The sequence below is a fragment of the Ammospiza caudacuta genome, chromosome 16 (assembly GCF_027887145.1).
Source record: "Ammospiza caudacuta isolate bAmmCau1 chromosome 16, bAmmCau1.pri, whole genome shotgun sequence".
Classification (NCBI taxonomy): Eukaryota; Metazoa; Chordata; class Aves; order Passeriformes; family Passerellidae; genus Ammospiza; species Ammospiza caudacuta.
This window is the reverse complement of record NC_080608.1, coordinates 10092323-10109597: the sequence shown is the minus strand read 5'-3', so window position 1 is coordinate 10109597 and position 17275 is coordinate 10092323. Positions and strand designations below refer to the sequence as shown.

General features: G+C 41.1%; 1 protein-coding gene across 1 annotated transcript in view; it reads left to right on the top strand.

Annotated features, from left to right (window-relative positions):
- TRPC7 (transient receptor potential cation channel subfamily C member 7) overlaps positions 1-17275 on the top strand; it is a 62565-nt gene that overhangs the window by 20986 nt on the left and 24304 nt on the right. Inside the window, exon 3 of the mRNA XM_058815316.1 lies at positions 13681-13845. Within this exon, the coding sequence (XP_058671299.1) occupies positions 13681-13845 (165 nt within the window). The remainder of the gene's footprint in view (positions 1-13680; positions 13846-17275) is intronic.

Genomic DNA, 17275 nt, shown 5'->3' with positions numbered 1-17275 from the left:
CAAAACAAGGCAGTTCAGTCTGTGGGAGACACAGACACACTCAGATAAATGGGTTTGGCTTTGGCAGTGACATGATAATGGACTGATACTGGTCACACTTGCTGAACAAAGACATTGTGTTATGGTGACACAGTAATTAATTCCTGAAGAGGCAATGCACTTCAGGTGCAAGCTTTTTATTCAGTTGAGAGATATTTAGGTTTATGTGTACAAATCCTGTGCTTTGAAATCCATTTCCATTTTAAGGAAATCCTATAACAGAGAGGGGTCAGAGGGTGGGTGAAGTATTACACATATTTAATGAACAGATTCTTGGACAGATTCTGTAAATTTCAAGTCACTTTTCCAAAGCTAATGACTCATCATGACTAGACCTTGTCCAGGTCTGGGCTCCTCAGTACAAGAGAGACGTGCAGCTCCTGTGATGGGTCCAGCAGAAAACAAGGATAATTAAGGCCCTGGAGCACCTTTCTTATGAGGAAAGGCTGAGGGAGCTGGTCCTGTTCACACCTGAGAGGATTCCCCATCAGTGTCTGGCAGTGCCTGCAGGGAGCGTCCAGAGGATGGACCAGGCTCTGCTCAGTGCTCCAGCTAGCAGGACAAGAGACATCAGACAGGAACTGATGCCCAGGAAATTCCGCCTGAATATAAGAAAGAATTTCTTCACAGTTCATGTGACCAAGCACTGGAGGAGATCACCCAGAGAGTGTGGAGTCTGCTCACTGGGGATATTCAAGAACTGTCCCAACACAATCCTGTGCCATGTGCTCTGAGATGACCCTGCCTAGGCAGGAGTTTTATACAAAACAGCTTCAGGGACTTCAGAATGGTCTGACAAAGAAAAAAAAAAAAAGAAAGAGGGGTTAGTGGTTATGAGTTATTTTTTCATTAAGTTCATATCCAGACTAAATATTTGCACTCGCATGGGAAATTTTAAGAAATATTTGATGTTTAAAAAATCTATTTCTACCATTAGCTTCTTAATTCCCATTTCCATATTAATACTTAGTGCCTACAATAGGCTTTCTTTGATGAAAAATTGCAGAGAACCATGAAATGCATTGAAAATTATTATTTAATATCCATTATTTTACTTTTACAGCTGCTGATGCAGCTTGTATTTCATCACATTTTTATTTCTAGAGTCTGGGAAAGATGTCAAGGACTCCCACCCTCAGACAGAAGAGCAATTGCATCTGCAGAGTTTCATCAGGCCTTTGCAAAATCTTTTAAAATCTTCCTAGATCTTCCAGATTTCTTTGTTACTTCATTGTCCTCACACAGTGCAGTTACTGCAATTATGGTGTCTAAGGAAAATCTTGTGTTCACTCAGAGCTGAAGCCTTCTTACCTCCTCTGCTCAGTAAACCTGCAGCTGGTACCTACAGCAGGTTTTTTCTATATTAATGGAAATGTCTCTGCATTTTTCCTTCTGTGTTTCCAATCAAAGTCCCCTGTTACCTCGTTCATTTTCAACTTCAAAAAAGCAATTCTCTGGTCAAGTGAAAGGACATGGTTTTATTGATCCTTATCTTTTTTCCTAATTCACAAAGTTTGACATGAACCTTGTAAAGTCATTCAAGAAAGCATCAACAATTACAGGCTCCATTTGTTGGTCTCTTTTTTCCTTTTCTTTTCTTCTGCAAAGCATCCTACTAACACATATGAGAGAATGGTGAAAAGCTTAAGGCTCTAATTCAAGGACTTTCTATAATAGAAAGTTATTTGAAGAATTAAGAAACTCTGCTTTTACATATTTTGCATCAAGGAGAAACCCAAAATTACAGTAGTTTATAAAGTCTTTATAAAAATGGTGTATTGCTGTTATTCTTCACACTTTTTGAAAGAACTAAATAATCACTCTGTACTCCAAGATTTTTTGGAAAAAAACACTCAAATATCCTCTGACCAAGTTTTCCAGAGGCATTTTTCCATTTAGATCCGCTGTCTTAATGATTCCTTGGAATTTATCAAAATGGAAACAGTTTTTCAAGAGCAAAACAACCAATTTTCAAACACTTAAGCAGGTACTGAGTCCTGGATTCTTTCTAAGAACTGAACTTTTTGCCCATGCTATGGGACTGTTGCAAATGTACCATTGTCTCCCCTGGTTTGTTTAGCGATGCTTTCAGAGATTTCCTTCTCTTCCATCTCTGCAGGGTCTGGGGCACAGGGAGGAGGAGGGTGGGGAGCAGGAGGAGCAGCCAAGCACCCTGGTGATGCTGCAGCCAGACTGCCCAGGTGCTCACCTGGACACTGGAGCAGAGGCTGGGAGCTCTCACAGTGGCACCAAAATCTGGGGGGGTCCAGCAGCTGCTCACAGAAGTGGCAAAATAAAAAGCAGCATTAAGGTGGGACAGGTGGTTTGGGTGGATTTTAACCAAAAGTAGCTTGGGTTGCTAAGTTCTGATCCCAAGCACCATGAGCTCTGTGGCCATGGATATCCTCAGCTGCTGCTCATGCAGGTTTACAACGTCTGAAAGCTTACTGTGCTCTTGATTGGAAATTTTACAGTAATGGTTTTTTTCTTTTCTTGAAACAGTCAAACAAATTTGTTTTCACCCAGGTACTTGAAATGTAAGGGTAGCACACATTTTTCCTCTGTGTGAACTCATTTCTAATTAAGCCAGAATATGATTCCTGCTTTTGAGAGGCAGAGATTCAGAGGTTGGAACTACCCTTGGACAGCCAACGATGAGAAAATTAAAGTTTTGATGTCTTACAACAAAACCATTCTGCTGCTTTATATCAGCTGCACAGATGCACATATTTTATGTTCTCATTTTAGTCTCTACCAGTATGATCCTTTCTTGTCTCTCTTTAATGTTGGCAGGGGACTTGTATCAACATTTACCTTTAGGTATAAAGCTGTGGCTTCTCTGTAGGTGTACAGCTATTGCTCCTCTGTAGGAGGGGACATTAATTTCCCTTCTTTCCCAGTGGCAAAGTTATCATTGCTCTTTTCTTTTAATTGCAAATGTTGAGTGCCCACCTCTGTCTTCTCAGCAGCTCTGTCCATAACCACCACAAAGCCAGAGCACCTTTCTCTTTCACGAGTTTTAATTGAATTAACAGTAAGACACACAAATTGGGTTGGGGAAAAAAAAAATAAGAATTAAACAGAACACCAGATGGCTGTGTAAATCCTATTTAAGAGAGAGCTGGAACAGGAACTTTTTTCATAACTATATTATTAATAATTAACATATGGAGGATGCTCTGAGCAGAATACTCACGGCTGCATTAGATTATAACTTTTCACTGTGTTGGTCTCATGGTTCAGATACTTGAGGGCATGAGGAGTCCCAGCTCTCATTAACTGCTGCAGCAGCCTGGATGGGAGCAGGAGAAGGCCAGGAGAGCCAGCCCTGCCTGTGCTGAAGGGCTTTGCCCCCCAAATGTGCAGTAACAGACACTGCCCCAAAGATGCTCCACTAGAGCATCCTCAGGAAGGTTACCTGGGACAGCCTGGGTTTTGCCCAAGAAACACAGGAAAATAAGGTGGGAACAGAGGGCAGGAGAGACCCAGAAGTGACCAGAAGTTCTGGCAGCAGGAGAGCAAGGAATGTCTCTGTGCCACATGCCATGGTGGGTGAGATCTCTCTGCAGGATTCTGGGCACAGCCACACCTGCACACCAGCCTGAACACCCATGGAAAACTACATTTGGGTAACCCAGATGAATGATTCACATCCCTAACTTCAGTTTAGGAATTTCTCACAGGACAAACATTGACCTTTCCGTGCTCCAGTGACACAGATATGGCTGTGAACAGGACAGGGTTATGGTTTACCATCTGAGGAGAAGCCTCAAGGAAAGAACTTCTCAATCAAAAGGGCTTTCAGAAAGTTGTATTTTTGTTTCTGCAAGCCCTCATTAATTTCTTCCCTCACTTTTTAGTTTCAAGAATATGTAACTGAGGTCTTGTGAAGTCATTGATGTCCTGGACAGTGGTGGTGGGAAGAAGAGTATCTCTTGCTTCTGTCAGGGGAGAGCCAGTGAATGCTGTAAAATGTAAATTTTATATCAGTGGAAGCACTGTGGTCATTCTGGACTCTAAAGCTTATCCATGTAATTTTTCTTTTTACATTTTTAATTGCATGTTGCAGATGTTTTGACAGAGATTGGAAAGGGAAGGAGTTACTTCCCTTCCCCACAAAATGCATTTCTATATCTGAGTATTTCATTAGCAAGGTTCCTTCCTCCCACTAAAATCTGTGACTCTGATTATTTCCTTTTTCCCAGATGTTTTAATTTCTTTTCTTTTCCTTGACAAATCTCATTTTGTTATTTCCTGCACATACATCCATCCTCTTAAGGTTTCAATGAATCATTTCTCCATCCTGAATACTGTCTGAAATATTCTCAGTTCACTGTAATATGCAGACTTAATTATTTTCATTTGCAAAGTGTCACAGAGTCTTAAATGTCCATCAAGATACAGACAAGTGAGCACAAGAACACATCAAAATCATTGTATGGATGTACATCACTGATGAAAGGGCTTTAAATTACCTTTATTAATAATTAATAATAAAATTCCCATAGAAAAGGGCAATTAATATGGTTTGCTACAAACCTGACCTTAGCTGACTCCAATTTTGACTTTGCCTAAATCCCCATAGACAATGTTTTAAATCTCTCCTTCTGTGCCCTCTGTGGCTGTTTTTTAGACACCAAAGGGACATTGTTGTTTGGTAGATTTTATTGTGGCATGTTTTCAGATGAATAATTCAATGCTAAAAATTTTCAAGTGGTTTTGATTTTGCACAGATATGAAAATCCTGGAATTTTAAAGGCTGGGACTTGCAATTCAGTCTCTTGTTTTCAGATAAATAATTCAGTGATAAGATTTATTCATATATGTAAAAAGAGGAGAAATCAGACAGTAACAATAAATCTCTTCAGAAAACATGCAGCCCACTAGAAGAAGAAACTGAAGTTTTCCACAGGGCCAACCACCTTATTCCCTACCCTAGAGGAGAATGCTGAGCCCAAAAAAGCTCAATCTTTATCTCAGAAAAGTCAAATTATAAAAAAACTTAAAGGCAAAGCAAGGTTTAAACTAAACCAATCAATGCATTTGTGTAAACTCTACATTTTCTAGTTACACACATCACACATATCAGACTTGCCTTTTCATTTCATAAGGTCTAAAATTAACAGGAGAACAACAAAAGTCCCTTCTGCTATTATCAATTTTGCCTTTCCAATCAGTGCTGAAGAGCAATAATGTCAATGGGCAAAGATATTGGATTTCAATAAAACTGGAGAATGTGTGAGTATCCTGGGTTTTGGTGTGAGTATTTGCCCTCTACCAAATGGACCTAATAACAAAGATATTTTGGTTCAGAAGGAATCAATGTGAAAAGTTTTGTAAAGGTGCAGTTTATTACTAAAACTCTTCTAAATATTTGTGGGTTTATGCCCTAAATGCAACTCAGAGGCTGAAGCTGCACAATTAGTTGGGCTTTTTCTCCTGATAATCCTGGCTCATCTGGGCCTTGCTTACAAACACAAACCTTTCCCTTTGCTGCAGGTTTAAAAACACTGAAGCTCAACTCCAGACAGCAGGTCTGAATATTCACCAAGCCTGCCACAGAGCTCATCTGCAGGATGAGCAAGAGCCTCATGAATATTTGTGTGATGCCATTGGACAGTGCAATGAGCCCCAGGGACAGAGGGAAGGCTGCAGCCATGCTCCGGGCAGGGACATTTCCCTGTTCTCTGGGTGTCTGCAGCAATTCCTTGTCGCGCACTGTTTCCTTTCATGCTGTTGTTAGATCCCATTGAAATGAGGCTTGATCAGCTGAATTTTTCTCTCACCCGTGAAAATCTTTCTTTTGCATCTGGACAAAGGAATCTGGACCTGTTTTTGCTCTCTCTTGTAAGGTTAGTCTGGTGCAAAGTGTTTTTAAAACAGGGCCCATGGCCATGGATAGAATTTAACTACAATTAGAGCAGATCTATTTTTTGTGAAAAGGTCCCAGTGTCACAGCATGGGTCTTTGGAATGGAACTTTACTTGTTATTTCTAATTCATTAGCAGTAGGGCACGTACTTTCTATTTCTTTCTTAAACTTTCTGCAGTTTTATTTTCCTCTCTTGAAGCCACAACAGCAAAGAGTGAACCAAGTTCCAGCCTTATTTACCCCTTGACAATTTCAGCTGCAAGAATTTAATAGCACATGCATTTGCTAAAGGCAATTTTTTTTCACACTCCAGAGCATGAAATAAATACAAAATATATTGAATATCCCACCTGCTTCTGCTAAGGTCTCAGAATAGCTTTTGCAAAACAAAGGGCTCTTTGTTCACTGGGAAGTTCACAGAGCAGAGATAAGAGAAGGTTTCTGCCTGTGCTGGTCTTTCCCTGCACTGTGTGTTTTCCAGGAAACTTCAATAACTCCCTCTGAGCTCTCTCATCTTCTGCTCTGCATCAAGTGAAAAAAAACCTGTAACGGGTCTTTTACTGGATAACAAAAATGTTTTGGCACATTTTTGACGTTTTGTACTGCCCCCCCAAAAAAGTATGTTTCAGCTCAAGAAAAGTATTTTATTCAGTGTAAATGCAGACCCTTTACTTAAGCTTCAAGTCTTAAAAATGCCTAAAATATCAAGGGAATCTTCAAAAGGAAGAAGTGTTATAAAAGCAAAGAAACTTTTTTTTTTTGTTTTAATACATTCAGTGATTTTTTCCCCTCTTATTAGCATGTGGGGATATATTTACCTCTTAGTTTATCTGATTCTCTTTGGTGAAATGGCAGGGTATTTATGACCCTTCCTAGGAAGAGCAGCAATATCCTGCTTTGACCTTCCCCTGAGTTTTTCCCAGCCCTGCCAATGTTTGCTGATACTCCCACAGTGTTCAGCGCCCTGCTGAGAAAGGATGATTTCATTGCTCCTTCGGTGAAGGCTTTGCTGGGAGGAGCAAAACAAAGCTCAGCTTTCCCTCTCTCCCCTCCTCCTCCCCTCTGGTTTTGCTCAAGAACAGCAAAGCTGCCAAGGAAACCTCAGCTCCCCTTCAGGCCCAGCCCTGCCTTTGGTCCTGCTGGGAGCACGAGCGCGGCAGGCTCAGATCAGGCTGGTTTGTCTGGGAGCTCTCAGGAGATCTTGGTGATTATTCTGATGTGCTTTTAACTTTCCAGAGCACACAGTGTGTGTAGTCCAGATCCCACCTGGTTTTTCCAGTGTGTGTGATCCAGATCCCACCTGGTTTTTCCAATATGTGTGGTGCAGATCCCACCTGGTTTTTCCAGTGTGTGTGATCCAGATCCCACCTGGTTTTTCCAGTGTGTGTGATCCAGATCCCACCTGGTTTTTCCAGTGTGTGTGATCCAGATCCCACCTGGTTTTTCCAATGTGTGGATCCCTGCAGGAGCACTGCTCCTCTGCTCCTGACAGCACAGAACCCCAGAATGGTTTGGGTTGGAAAGGGACCTTAAGGATCACCCAGGTTCAACCCTCCTGCCATGTTCAGGGCTGGCAAAATGGGAAAAGCCATGTGTGCAACCCATTTGATGCCCCCTTCTTTTCCAGTTGTAATTCAGGGGCACAAGGTGCCAATTGAAACCCTTTGGATGGCTCATTTGAGTCAGCATTTTCCCTAACAGATTTCTGGCATTTGAAGCATTGCACACCCAGCCCAGGGTTCCTGTGAGCAGGAGCTGCTGCCTAAAATGTGTTAATAAATGAAGGTTTGCAGAAGCAAAGAGCTACATCAAAAGGTAAATGCTCAATAATGAACCCAGAAAGGTTGCTCCAAGGACATGAATGCAGCTACATGATGGAAAGAGAAATTGCTCATCCCTGCCCCTGCCAGTGTCTCTTGACATCCCCAATGTTCTCCTGCAAGTCTATTTATGCAGCTCCTTTTTAGCTCACACTCAGTGATTAAACACACTGAAGTTTGCCATGAGGCTGATGGGGAAAGCACAGGCTGAGAGGACACGACAGGAGCACCTCAGGACTTTGCAGCCCCAGGTTCATGGTGTTGGTTCTGATCTGCAGGGTTTTATCTGCTTTCACTGCTCCACTGATGAGTTTTGCCTTCCTGCCACAGCCCCGGGCTATTCAGTGTAGGGTGCATTAGCAAAGGGAGATGATCCTGTCTGAGTGGTTCATTCTTTTGCCTCAGTGGTAGATTTCTGTAATTTTAAGGGAAATGGAATTATTTCAGTAATAAAAGAGATACTGGTTTCTTTCTGCACAATTAATTCCAATCATCTGAGGCTGACCTCTGTCTCAGCTGTCTTGCCATGTTTCCTTATTTCTGCTGACACCATTTTTCTCTCCAAGATAAGACTCCTCTCCTCTCCTCTCCTCTCCTCTCCTCTCCTCTCCTCTCCTCTCCTCTCCTCTCCTCTCCTCTCCTCTCCTCTCCTCTCCTCTCCTCTCCTCTCCTCTCCTCTCCTCTCCTCTCCTCTCCTCTCCTCTCCTCTCCTCTCCTCTCCTCTCCTCTCCTCTCCTCTCCTCTCCTCTCCTCTCCTCTCCTCTCCTCTCCTCTCCTCTCCTCTCCTCTCCTCTCCTCCCCTCCCTTCCCCTCCCCTTCCCCTCCCCTCCCCTCCCCTCCCCTCCCCTCATTACAGACTCTTCCTCTGTTCAATATAATAGAAAATTCAAAAATAAAAGTCTTTCTATTGCAGCATTTTCTATGAGAAGTAATTTTCTATATGTTTATAAAATATAAAGGTATTTTATCTTGGAGTGAAACTCCTGCTTTTTTGAGCAACTATGCTAAGGAAAACCTCTCATTCTGTCATAAGAGCTCAGAAGTGTTTCCCCACAATGCATATAACATGTTAAGCTACCAGAGAGAGCTGTCACACATCAAATTAAATAGAAATGTGGAAACGTGATCAATCATTGTGGTATCCACAGTGGTCTCTGAAAAACCTTCTTTATTCCTATATGTAAAACTCTTCCTTTGGGTCCTTTCAATTCCCACTGAACTCTTCGAGAAACTTTTCTGTATTCCAGATAAATATTCATGTCTCTTATTTAATCCCCTGTAGCACAGGGCAGGGCTTTTGGAGGTGTCAATACTTTCCTGAGTCTTCCACTGCCTCTCAAAAATTCTGCTTTGGTGCCTTCATTATTTGAGCTGATTGCTGTGTGATTTTATTATGGGGTTTTTTAAGCCTATTTTAACTTAAAAAGCTGTGTGAGTGATAGGCTGGAGGGAAGAACTATTTCCTTCCTATATCAAGAGGTATGCACAGGAAAATCCACTGCCATCTAGTGGGATCCAGGGCCCTGGGGCCAGCAAAGCTCCCCCTGTGGTTTCTGAATGCAGAAGCACTGCAAAACATTTTGCTTGAGCCCACAGATCCTGATGCATTACCTTCCTGACTCTGCCCAGGAGATAAAGCACTCAATGCTTTTAAGTGGCTGGTTTTGGAGCCAGGCAATCCCCTGCACTGCCAGTGCTTCCATTTCAATCAGAGATTTCCTGCCCTTCTGCACAGCCCTGGTCACACTGCTCTTTCTTGTCTGCAGCTCGGGAGCACCCACGGTTTGTCCCTGAAAGCCTCCTCACCTCATTTTCCAGCTCTGAGGAAAGGAAAAAGAGCATTTAATGGGAACATTGAAAAAGCACTGCAGCATTCAGGCCTCTGAAATTCAATATCACACATCACCATTTGTCATTATGCTTTGAAGCATTCTGCCTTGAAGCTTTTGTCTCAAGCTTCTTCTCCATGCCTAAGTGCCTAACCAAAGCATTTTTAGTGTAATCTTTACCTTGGTTTCAGTGCCCATTCCAGGGAAGAGAGAAAGTTAAATGTAACATCTTTGAGGTGATCTAAGACCAGTTTCTGAAATGTTGACAGAGAGAGGACTGGCAGTGTCCAAGGGGTCACTCTGTGTTTCATTAATATCTAATAGGGAAAACAATGAAAACCGTACTGCTTGCTGTAAGCAACTAACAGATTAAAACTCATTCATGCTCTGATCTTTAACTTATTATCATTTTATCATCTCTAATCCTTAACTTATTTTTCCCTCATTTTTGTAATAATCAGAGTAAGATGATGTCCTGGGGTGACTTAATGATGCTGAATTGTATCTCCATTCATCTGTTTAGCCCAGAAATAAATTTTGTGCCTTTAAAATTAGATCCAAGAACAAAGAAGGGGAGAAGGAAAAGCAGTAAATTTTTTGTGTTTGTATTCAAAAACAAAGAGCTCCATCTCTGTGTGTTGTCTGTGCTGTCTGCAGCATAGACAGGGAGCAGGAGAGAATCACCTCTGATTTTAGTTAGGTTTTTTTAAGTTAGCTGAGGATGAAATGTTTTTAGGAGCTGTTCAGCTGTTGTTCAGTCTGAGAACACCAGGATTATCATCCAGGGCGCCCCAGGCTGCCCTGCAGCTGGGACATCAGACCTGGGCCCCAGAGAGACCAGGACATAACCATGGAAAAGACTCTTTCTCTTTCCAATCCACAGAAAGACTTTCTGAATTTGCCATCTCTTCAGAACAACAAGAGGTTCCATTGTTCAATATTATTAATCTTTTCATGTTTGTGAGTATTTTGCTTGTTAAATAAATAGAGTTTTCCACTTTTCCCCAAGGAAATCTTTTCCCAAACCAGTGGCAGGGAGGGGCCGCTCAAATTTGCTCTCTAGAGGAACTCCTTTGGAAGTTTTTTTCCCACATTTCCCATAAACCAGGTCAAAAACTCTCTTGGTGCCCAACATGGGGCTTGAGAAAGTGGGAAAAGCCTGTACTGATTTCATTTTAGTTGTACTTTGTAATGGGATAAAGCAATCAGCAGCCATGCTGCTTGAATTCATAACGTCTCTCTGGGTGGAGGCCTTCATGTGTCCCGGGTCCCCAGGCTTTTTTGAGGTTTTAACACTTTTCTCGTCCCTGGGCTTATTTTCTTATCTGGAGATAGCTGCAGTATTGTTCCTAAAATGCAGCTTTTACAGTAGAGGGCCACGGATTAGTATAGCAATTATGCTGGGCTCATAATGATTTATAGGGAGTTTACAAAGGTACTGGGGTTTGTTCAAGGTATGTATGGATTGTGGTTTATTCATCCTGCCCTGTGTCCTAGCTCCAGTAGCATGTTTTGGGGGTTTATTGGTAATTGCACCCAGTTTGTTAGAGGAGGAGCAAGGGATGAGGCTTTTCAGCCTTTCCTTTCCTTCTTCTCCTTTGAGTCTGTTAAGTCACTTTTTGAGAATGTTCTGTTTCCCCTGAAAGAGAACGTTCTAAGAACATTAAAGAGACCACTTTCCTGGTATTTTATCTGGTAATCTTCCTCTATTTATGGTCTGCAGCATGTCTAGAGTTAGGGCTGAGATGTCCAGAGGGGCTGATGAGACCCCTGACCCAGGAGGGGACCCAGCCATGGAAAATCCTGAGTGCTGTGGGGAATGGGAGGATTTGGGCCAAAGAGATGACAGATGAACACCATCTAGGCTCCATGGCACTCTGCCTGTCTTTATTGCCTTGTACAAAATAAATTGTTCCACTGAACTGGGTTTTATGGCAATTCCTTCTCAATTTTCCTATACTTGTATTTTTATTGTAGCTGTTTCCAGACACATTGAAAAAATGGACAGATTAAAATGTCTGATGAAGTCTCTGGAATGCCAACCAGAAGTCTTTGACTGTCTCATTGCCAAGGACAGCTGAATTTCTTTGTTTGAGTGAATTCTGAACAATTACAACAGGAGGAGGAGGTCTGGGTATTGCTTGGGCCCTTCATCCCAAAGTCTGCACATTCACCAGTGTCATTTCCCTTCCCATGAGTCACTACAAGTGTGGTTGAATTCATGATATCCGAAAATAAAATTTGCAAAAGAGATCAATTCTCTACTGAGATTCCTTCCACTTTGTTTTTCTGTCCATTTGCCAGGAAGATAACAAGCCCAAGCAGCATTAGGACAAACACAAACATCAGGCATTAGGAAATGCCTCCTTGTAATACTGCTGTCATCACCTCAGCCTTACACTTTAAATGCTCAGAAGGACTAGGACTCATGACTTATAATTACTTTTTTTTTTTTTTTGAAAGCATTCTTTTCCATGAAAGCAGCTTAAAAGAAAGAATATTAAGATGTTAATATTTCCAGGAAAAAATTCTAAAGACAAAGGAGGTTAAAAGTACCCATCAATTTTCTTTGTTCTGATTGATTTATTCAGTAGAAGGGGTAGAGTCTCATCTTCTTTTTTTTTTTTTCTTCTTTTTGAGAAATGTAGAACCCGAAGCCTAATTCATCACAAAACAGCTGCTAATGTGCTATTAACGAAGGAAAAGTGTTACTGCAAAGCAATCCTAATTACTGTGCAACTGTATTTCCTTCTGAACAGTAACAGTTCTGTTAAGCAAACATCTCAAAAAGAGTACATTAAGTTCCCAAATCGATCATCGTTCACAGGTGGTGAAGATGAAAGCACAGTTAGAATTTTCTCTGGTTTTCAGTCCCAAGAAAACCACAGATGGCAGCTGAAATCTTCCAGCTGGGTGATCCAGGGCAAGGGGTGGCTGCCGGGCATGGTCCCTGTCCCTGTCCCTGTCCCTGACCCTGACCCTGTCCCTGTGGCCCCCAAGCCCTCAGCAGCCTCTGCTTTCCTCCTCTCCTTTTTTCCTGACCCCTTTCCTCCTCCCCTTCACCTCCAGAAAGTTCTACTCTCTGAAAGAGCAGAGCATTTTACATTTCCCTCCCAGGAACATTTATTCAGCCAAAGAACTAATAAATGAAACACTCGGTTCTACTTATGAAATCAGCTGCACCAGCAACATATTTATTTTTCATTTTTTCTTTCTATTCTTTTGCATTTTAATTATCTTTTCTTTGTGATTAAAATAGCCACGTTCTAAATTCAATCACCTCAAAGAACAATATGAACTAAAGTTTAATCTTTTATTATAAAACTGTTAGGTAGGATCTGGTGGTGCTGTAATTTTGCCATTAGGAAACTGCCCTTTTCACTTTTCTGCCATTCACCTTTTTTTTTTACCTTTTTTTTTTTTTTTTTTTTTTTTTTACTTCTGAACAGTAAACTGAAGAGTCCCAGTTACAGGGTACAAAACAGGTACTTTCTGTACCAGAGCACCACAGCTTTCCCTGCTGCTTTTGAATTTGCTTTTGTCCTATCAGTAAAGAATGAGCTGTCATATTTTGAAAGGTACTCTGAGATAAAGCATCTAAAGTAGCAAAATACCAGCCAGATCTCATAATTTGCAGGAGAGCCCTGCAGAATGGCTCCCTTTTGGTCTTTGCAAAGTGAATAGAACAATTTAATATTAGTGCTGTGTTAAGCTGCTGTGTCAATGGCCTTGGCAAAGTCATCACAGTGTTTTCCAGCTTGATTTCGAGCCCCTCTCTGTATTTTCTGAATCTCAGGGTTCACTCTCTTTCCCCAAGAAGTAACTTGCTCAGAGGCATTTTGTCAGTGCTGACCACTGATGGATTTTGGGGTTTGGCTCAGATATTCAGCTTTTTAACCACACAAAAATAGCTTTCTTCTAGAGAAGACAAGGAACAGAAGTGATGCAGGTTCTGCCACCACCTGGGGGTCCTCTGTGCCTGGTTTGCTGTTTTCTGTTTTTTTATGGACAACAAAGTCATAACTTGTCATGTTCCACAGGCAAGTTCAGAAGGTTTTTCCCTGAAATCTCTTCCTCTTCAGACAATGCTACTCATGTCTCTGTTTCTGCTTTTCTTGCAGTTTGTTGCTCACCCCAACTGCCAGCAGCAATTGCTCACCATGTGGTACGAAAACCTCTCAGGCCTACGGCAGCAATCCATAGCTGTGAAGTTCTTGGCTGTTTTTGGGGTCTCCATCGGGCTGCCCTTCCTTGCCATAGCCTACTGGATTGCTCCCTGCAGCAAGGTACAAACTCCTGAGGGGCTGTTTGCAGGCATCTTTACCCAGGGCCTGCAGTGGAACCCCAGATTTTTCCATAAAGATGTTGGGAAGTGATTCATGGTATCCTCTAAGATACCATGGGGAGAACAAGCTTGGGGTGTTGCTTGACAGACACAAACGGAACTGTCATGGTCTGAGATTTAGTGGGTAAAGAGGGTGAGGGAATGGGTGACAAGAAAACAGAAGGAAAAAGAAATGTGTAGGAGATAAGAACATAAGAGTGTAATGAAGAAAAAATAGAAGAACCACCAACACTGGAAGCAACTAAAGGAGGAGGTTCTTGTTTTAGTTAACTCATGTTTAATTTATTCTTCTTTTATGCACTTTTTGTTGTGGGTTCCTCCCTTCTTCAGGGTGCCTTTGTTACCTTTCCTCCTTCTTTCTGAGCTTGTGGTTTTAATTAGCAGAGCATTGTTGTGGTTTTAGTTAATTCAGCATTATTGTGGTTTTAGTTAATAGAGCACTATTGTAGTTTTAGTTAGTGGAGCATTATTATGACACATGGGCATGAAACTCTGGCATGCCCCAGGAAACTTCTTAGTGTTGCAGCAAGGACTAAGACTTAATCATAAAATCTTTATGGTTTTGAGGGAAGAGATGATGAATCTTGGAATACAGCTGTATACCTAAATATAGATCAGATGGTGGAAGACAGTTTGTTGAGACCTAGAGGTCAAAGGACCAGAGCCAAACATTAGCTTAGGTAAAATCTCAAGTAGTTTGTGGTATGAAATCTGTAGAGGTTTCATCCTGAAGGAATCTGCTCAAACAAGTGGAGATAAATAAGTGTGTGGCTGAGTGATAAATAGCTTTGTCATTGCTCTTGCCACAGAAAAAGGGGTGGCAGGGAAGAAGATAATTTCACATTCAGCAATAGCCAACAACACCATCCCTTACAAGGAAGATGTCTTCTGCAGGAGGCTTGTCACAGGTACTTAAATTTGATAAAAATGACCCCTGGCACTGATACTCAGTCCTGAAAGTATGTTCTTCCACTTCCTCTAAAAACCAGTGAGGAATCCTTTCTAAATATTTCAAACTCAAGTAGTTATAGATCCATCAATTAGTATTGAGGAAAGACCATAATTTGAAACACATATTAATACAACCAGAAAAAGTCCTTCGGTACATCTGAGATAATAAAACACATTTAAACCTTGGTCTCCTCCAAAATAGCTCCAAGAGGAGCATTTTGTGTTAGAGGATTTGAGGATGTAACTTCATCTCCTCGAGGTCTGTACCAACACAAAGCTCCTCATTTTCCATGGGTACCAGCCAGGACTCAGAGATGCTCACAGAGCAGTTCATGTGAAATCCAGGCTGTGCTGTGGGTGCTTTTGGCTGGCTCATAGAGGGAATTATTGCTTGGAATTACCACCTTGATTCCTCCATGTCAGAGCCCAGTCTAGCAGGGGTTTATGAAGCTGTTTAATTTCCTCCACCTCTGTTGAATGTGTTGGGAGTTGGCACAGCAGCCAACAGCAACATTTGTGATGCAGTCTCAGAATTACAGGGCCCACATTTGAATATGGCAATAGGTAGGAAGAACAATTAGACTAGAAATAAGTGGAGAATTTAAAAAACATAAAAACTAAGAGTAAAGAAACTGAGGCAGCCCCCCACTAAACTAAAACAGTTTTGCAGCAGAAGTAAGAAATTATTGAGAAAGTGACTTAGTTTTAATTTCTTGAGGTAGGTGTATTAAAATTTTAAAATGGGGGGAGGGGGATACTTAACTTTTCATCAGCTTTGATTTCATTATCCTAAACCTTTCATGCATTGTTATTTTTCAATGTTCCTTCCTTTTCACCCCACTAGACTTTAAAAAAACACATGTAACTTTCTAGCACAAAGCCCAATTGAAATTTCCTTCAGGCCGGTATTGTCTTTTAATGCATGGATTTGCCTTGATCAGAACAATGTAGTCTTGATTTTTGATTGGGGCCTGTGATAGAAATAACTGAATCACAAAAACAATTTTTGCCCTAGGAATTGGTGCCTCACCCAAAATCATCACTGTTAATTTCAAGGGCTGCAGGTTGATCCAAGAGCCTGCTATCCTCTCATAGTGTTATTGCAGAAAATTCTACACAGGCAGCATCTCCACTCTGAGCTGCCCCATTTTGTCCTGGTCAGCTTTACAGTTATTTTATTTGGTTTTTACTGATGGAGCAATCTTGATCTTACACAACAGGGCAAAGAAATAATTTTTCCACAGTAATAATCAAGAAATTGATACACTCATGCAGTTACACACCTTGAGTTTAGCTATATCATGTTGTTTGAAAACTCTTATTGTCATAAAGCATTAGACTGGTTGGAGGAATTCACACTTCATAAGTTTTTACAGAACATTTTAGTCTACCTCTTATTTTAGCTCTAAGCTAAAAATTAGATTTCTGAGAAGATATAGAAAGCATCAGCTCAGAAAAATAATGGTAAGCTTTCTGAAGTAATAAATGGGACAAATGGCTGATGTAACATTAACTAAATGCAGATTTCTGTTAAATCATGAGAGAAGTAAGGGAAATTACCCACGGAATTCATTTGGTTCTGTAATACGTGGGATTATTTCTCTGATAACTGAGACTATGCTACTTTAATCTAAGGTCTTTTTGTTTTACATTTCTATAGACAGCAGGAAAAGTCTGTGTGGAGAGGATTCATGATTCAACAGTGATTGCTTTTCCTCTTTTAGTGAATTCAGGGTAGAAATGAGTCTCATACAGATTGCAAATGCACTTTCTTAAAAATTTCTTGCTAAGGATCCATGGCTGGTGTTCCACTTTACTCTTGCAATCTGAACTCTCTCAGGTCATAGGGGGAAAACATCTGAGATTATTACTGTGTGACTTTAGACCTATCCCATCACCCCCTCAGCTCAGTACTGAAATTATAAATTCTACTACAAAGCATCAATCTACACAACATCAACCATAAAAACTGTTGAGAACTGCACCAATGGTGACAGCACAGGAGGTGAACCAGAACTGTAAGGGTTGAGACTGGTTTTAACACTTCATCCACTCCTATGTCTGCCATATTATTCGTAGATAAGATTAAATAAACTTGGGTTTCAAGCCAGTGCAATATCTACCCAGCTAAACATGTCCTTACTGACCTCAGAGAATGTTAATAAGGACCTCAGGAAAGAGCAGATATTTTCATTTTCTTTAGTCTTTTCAGTATTTAGAAGCATGCACATTTTCCAATAGGATTTCCTATTCTTTCAACTTTATAAAATATTTTATTGACATTTTATAAACTCTGATAAGAAAAACAAATAAACCCCTGATTCCTAGTACTTCCTTTGAATTTCTGCTAGAACTAGAGACCTCTGCTTTTGAAATATTTCCTGTTCTGCCATAAGCAGAGACCAGGGCTCCTTGGAATT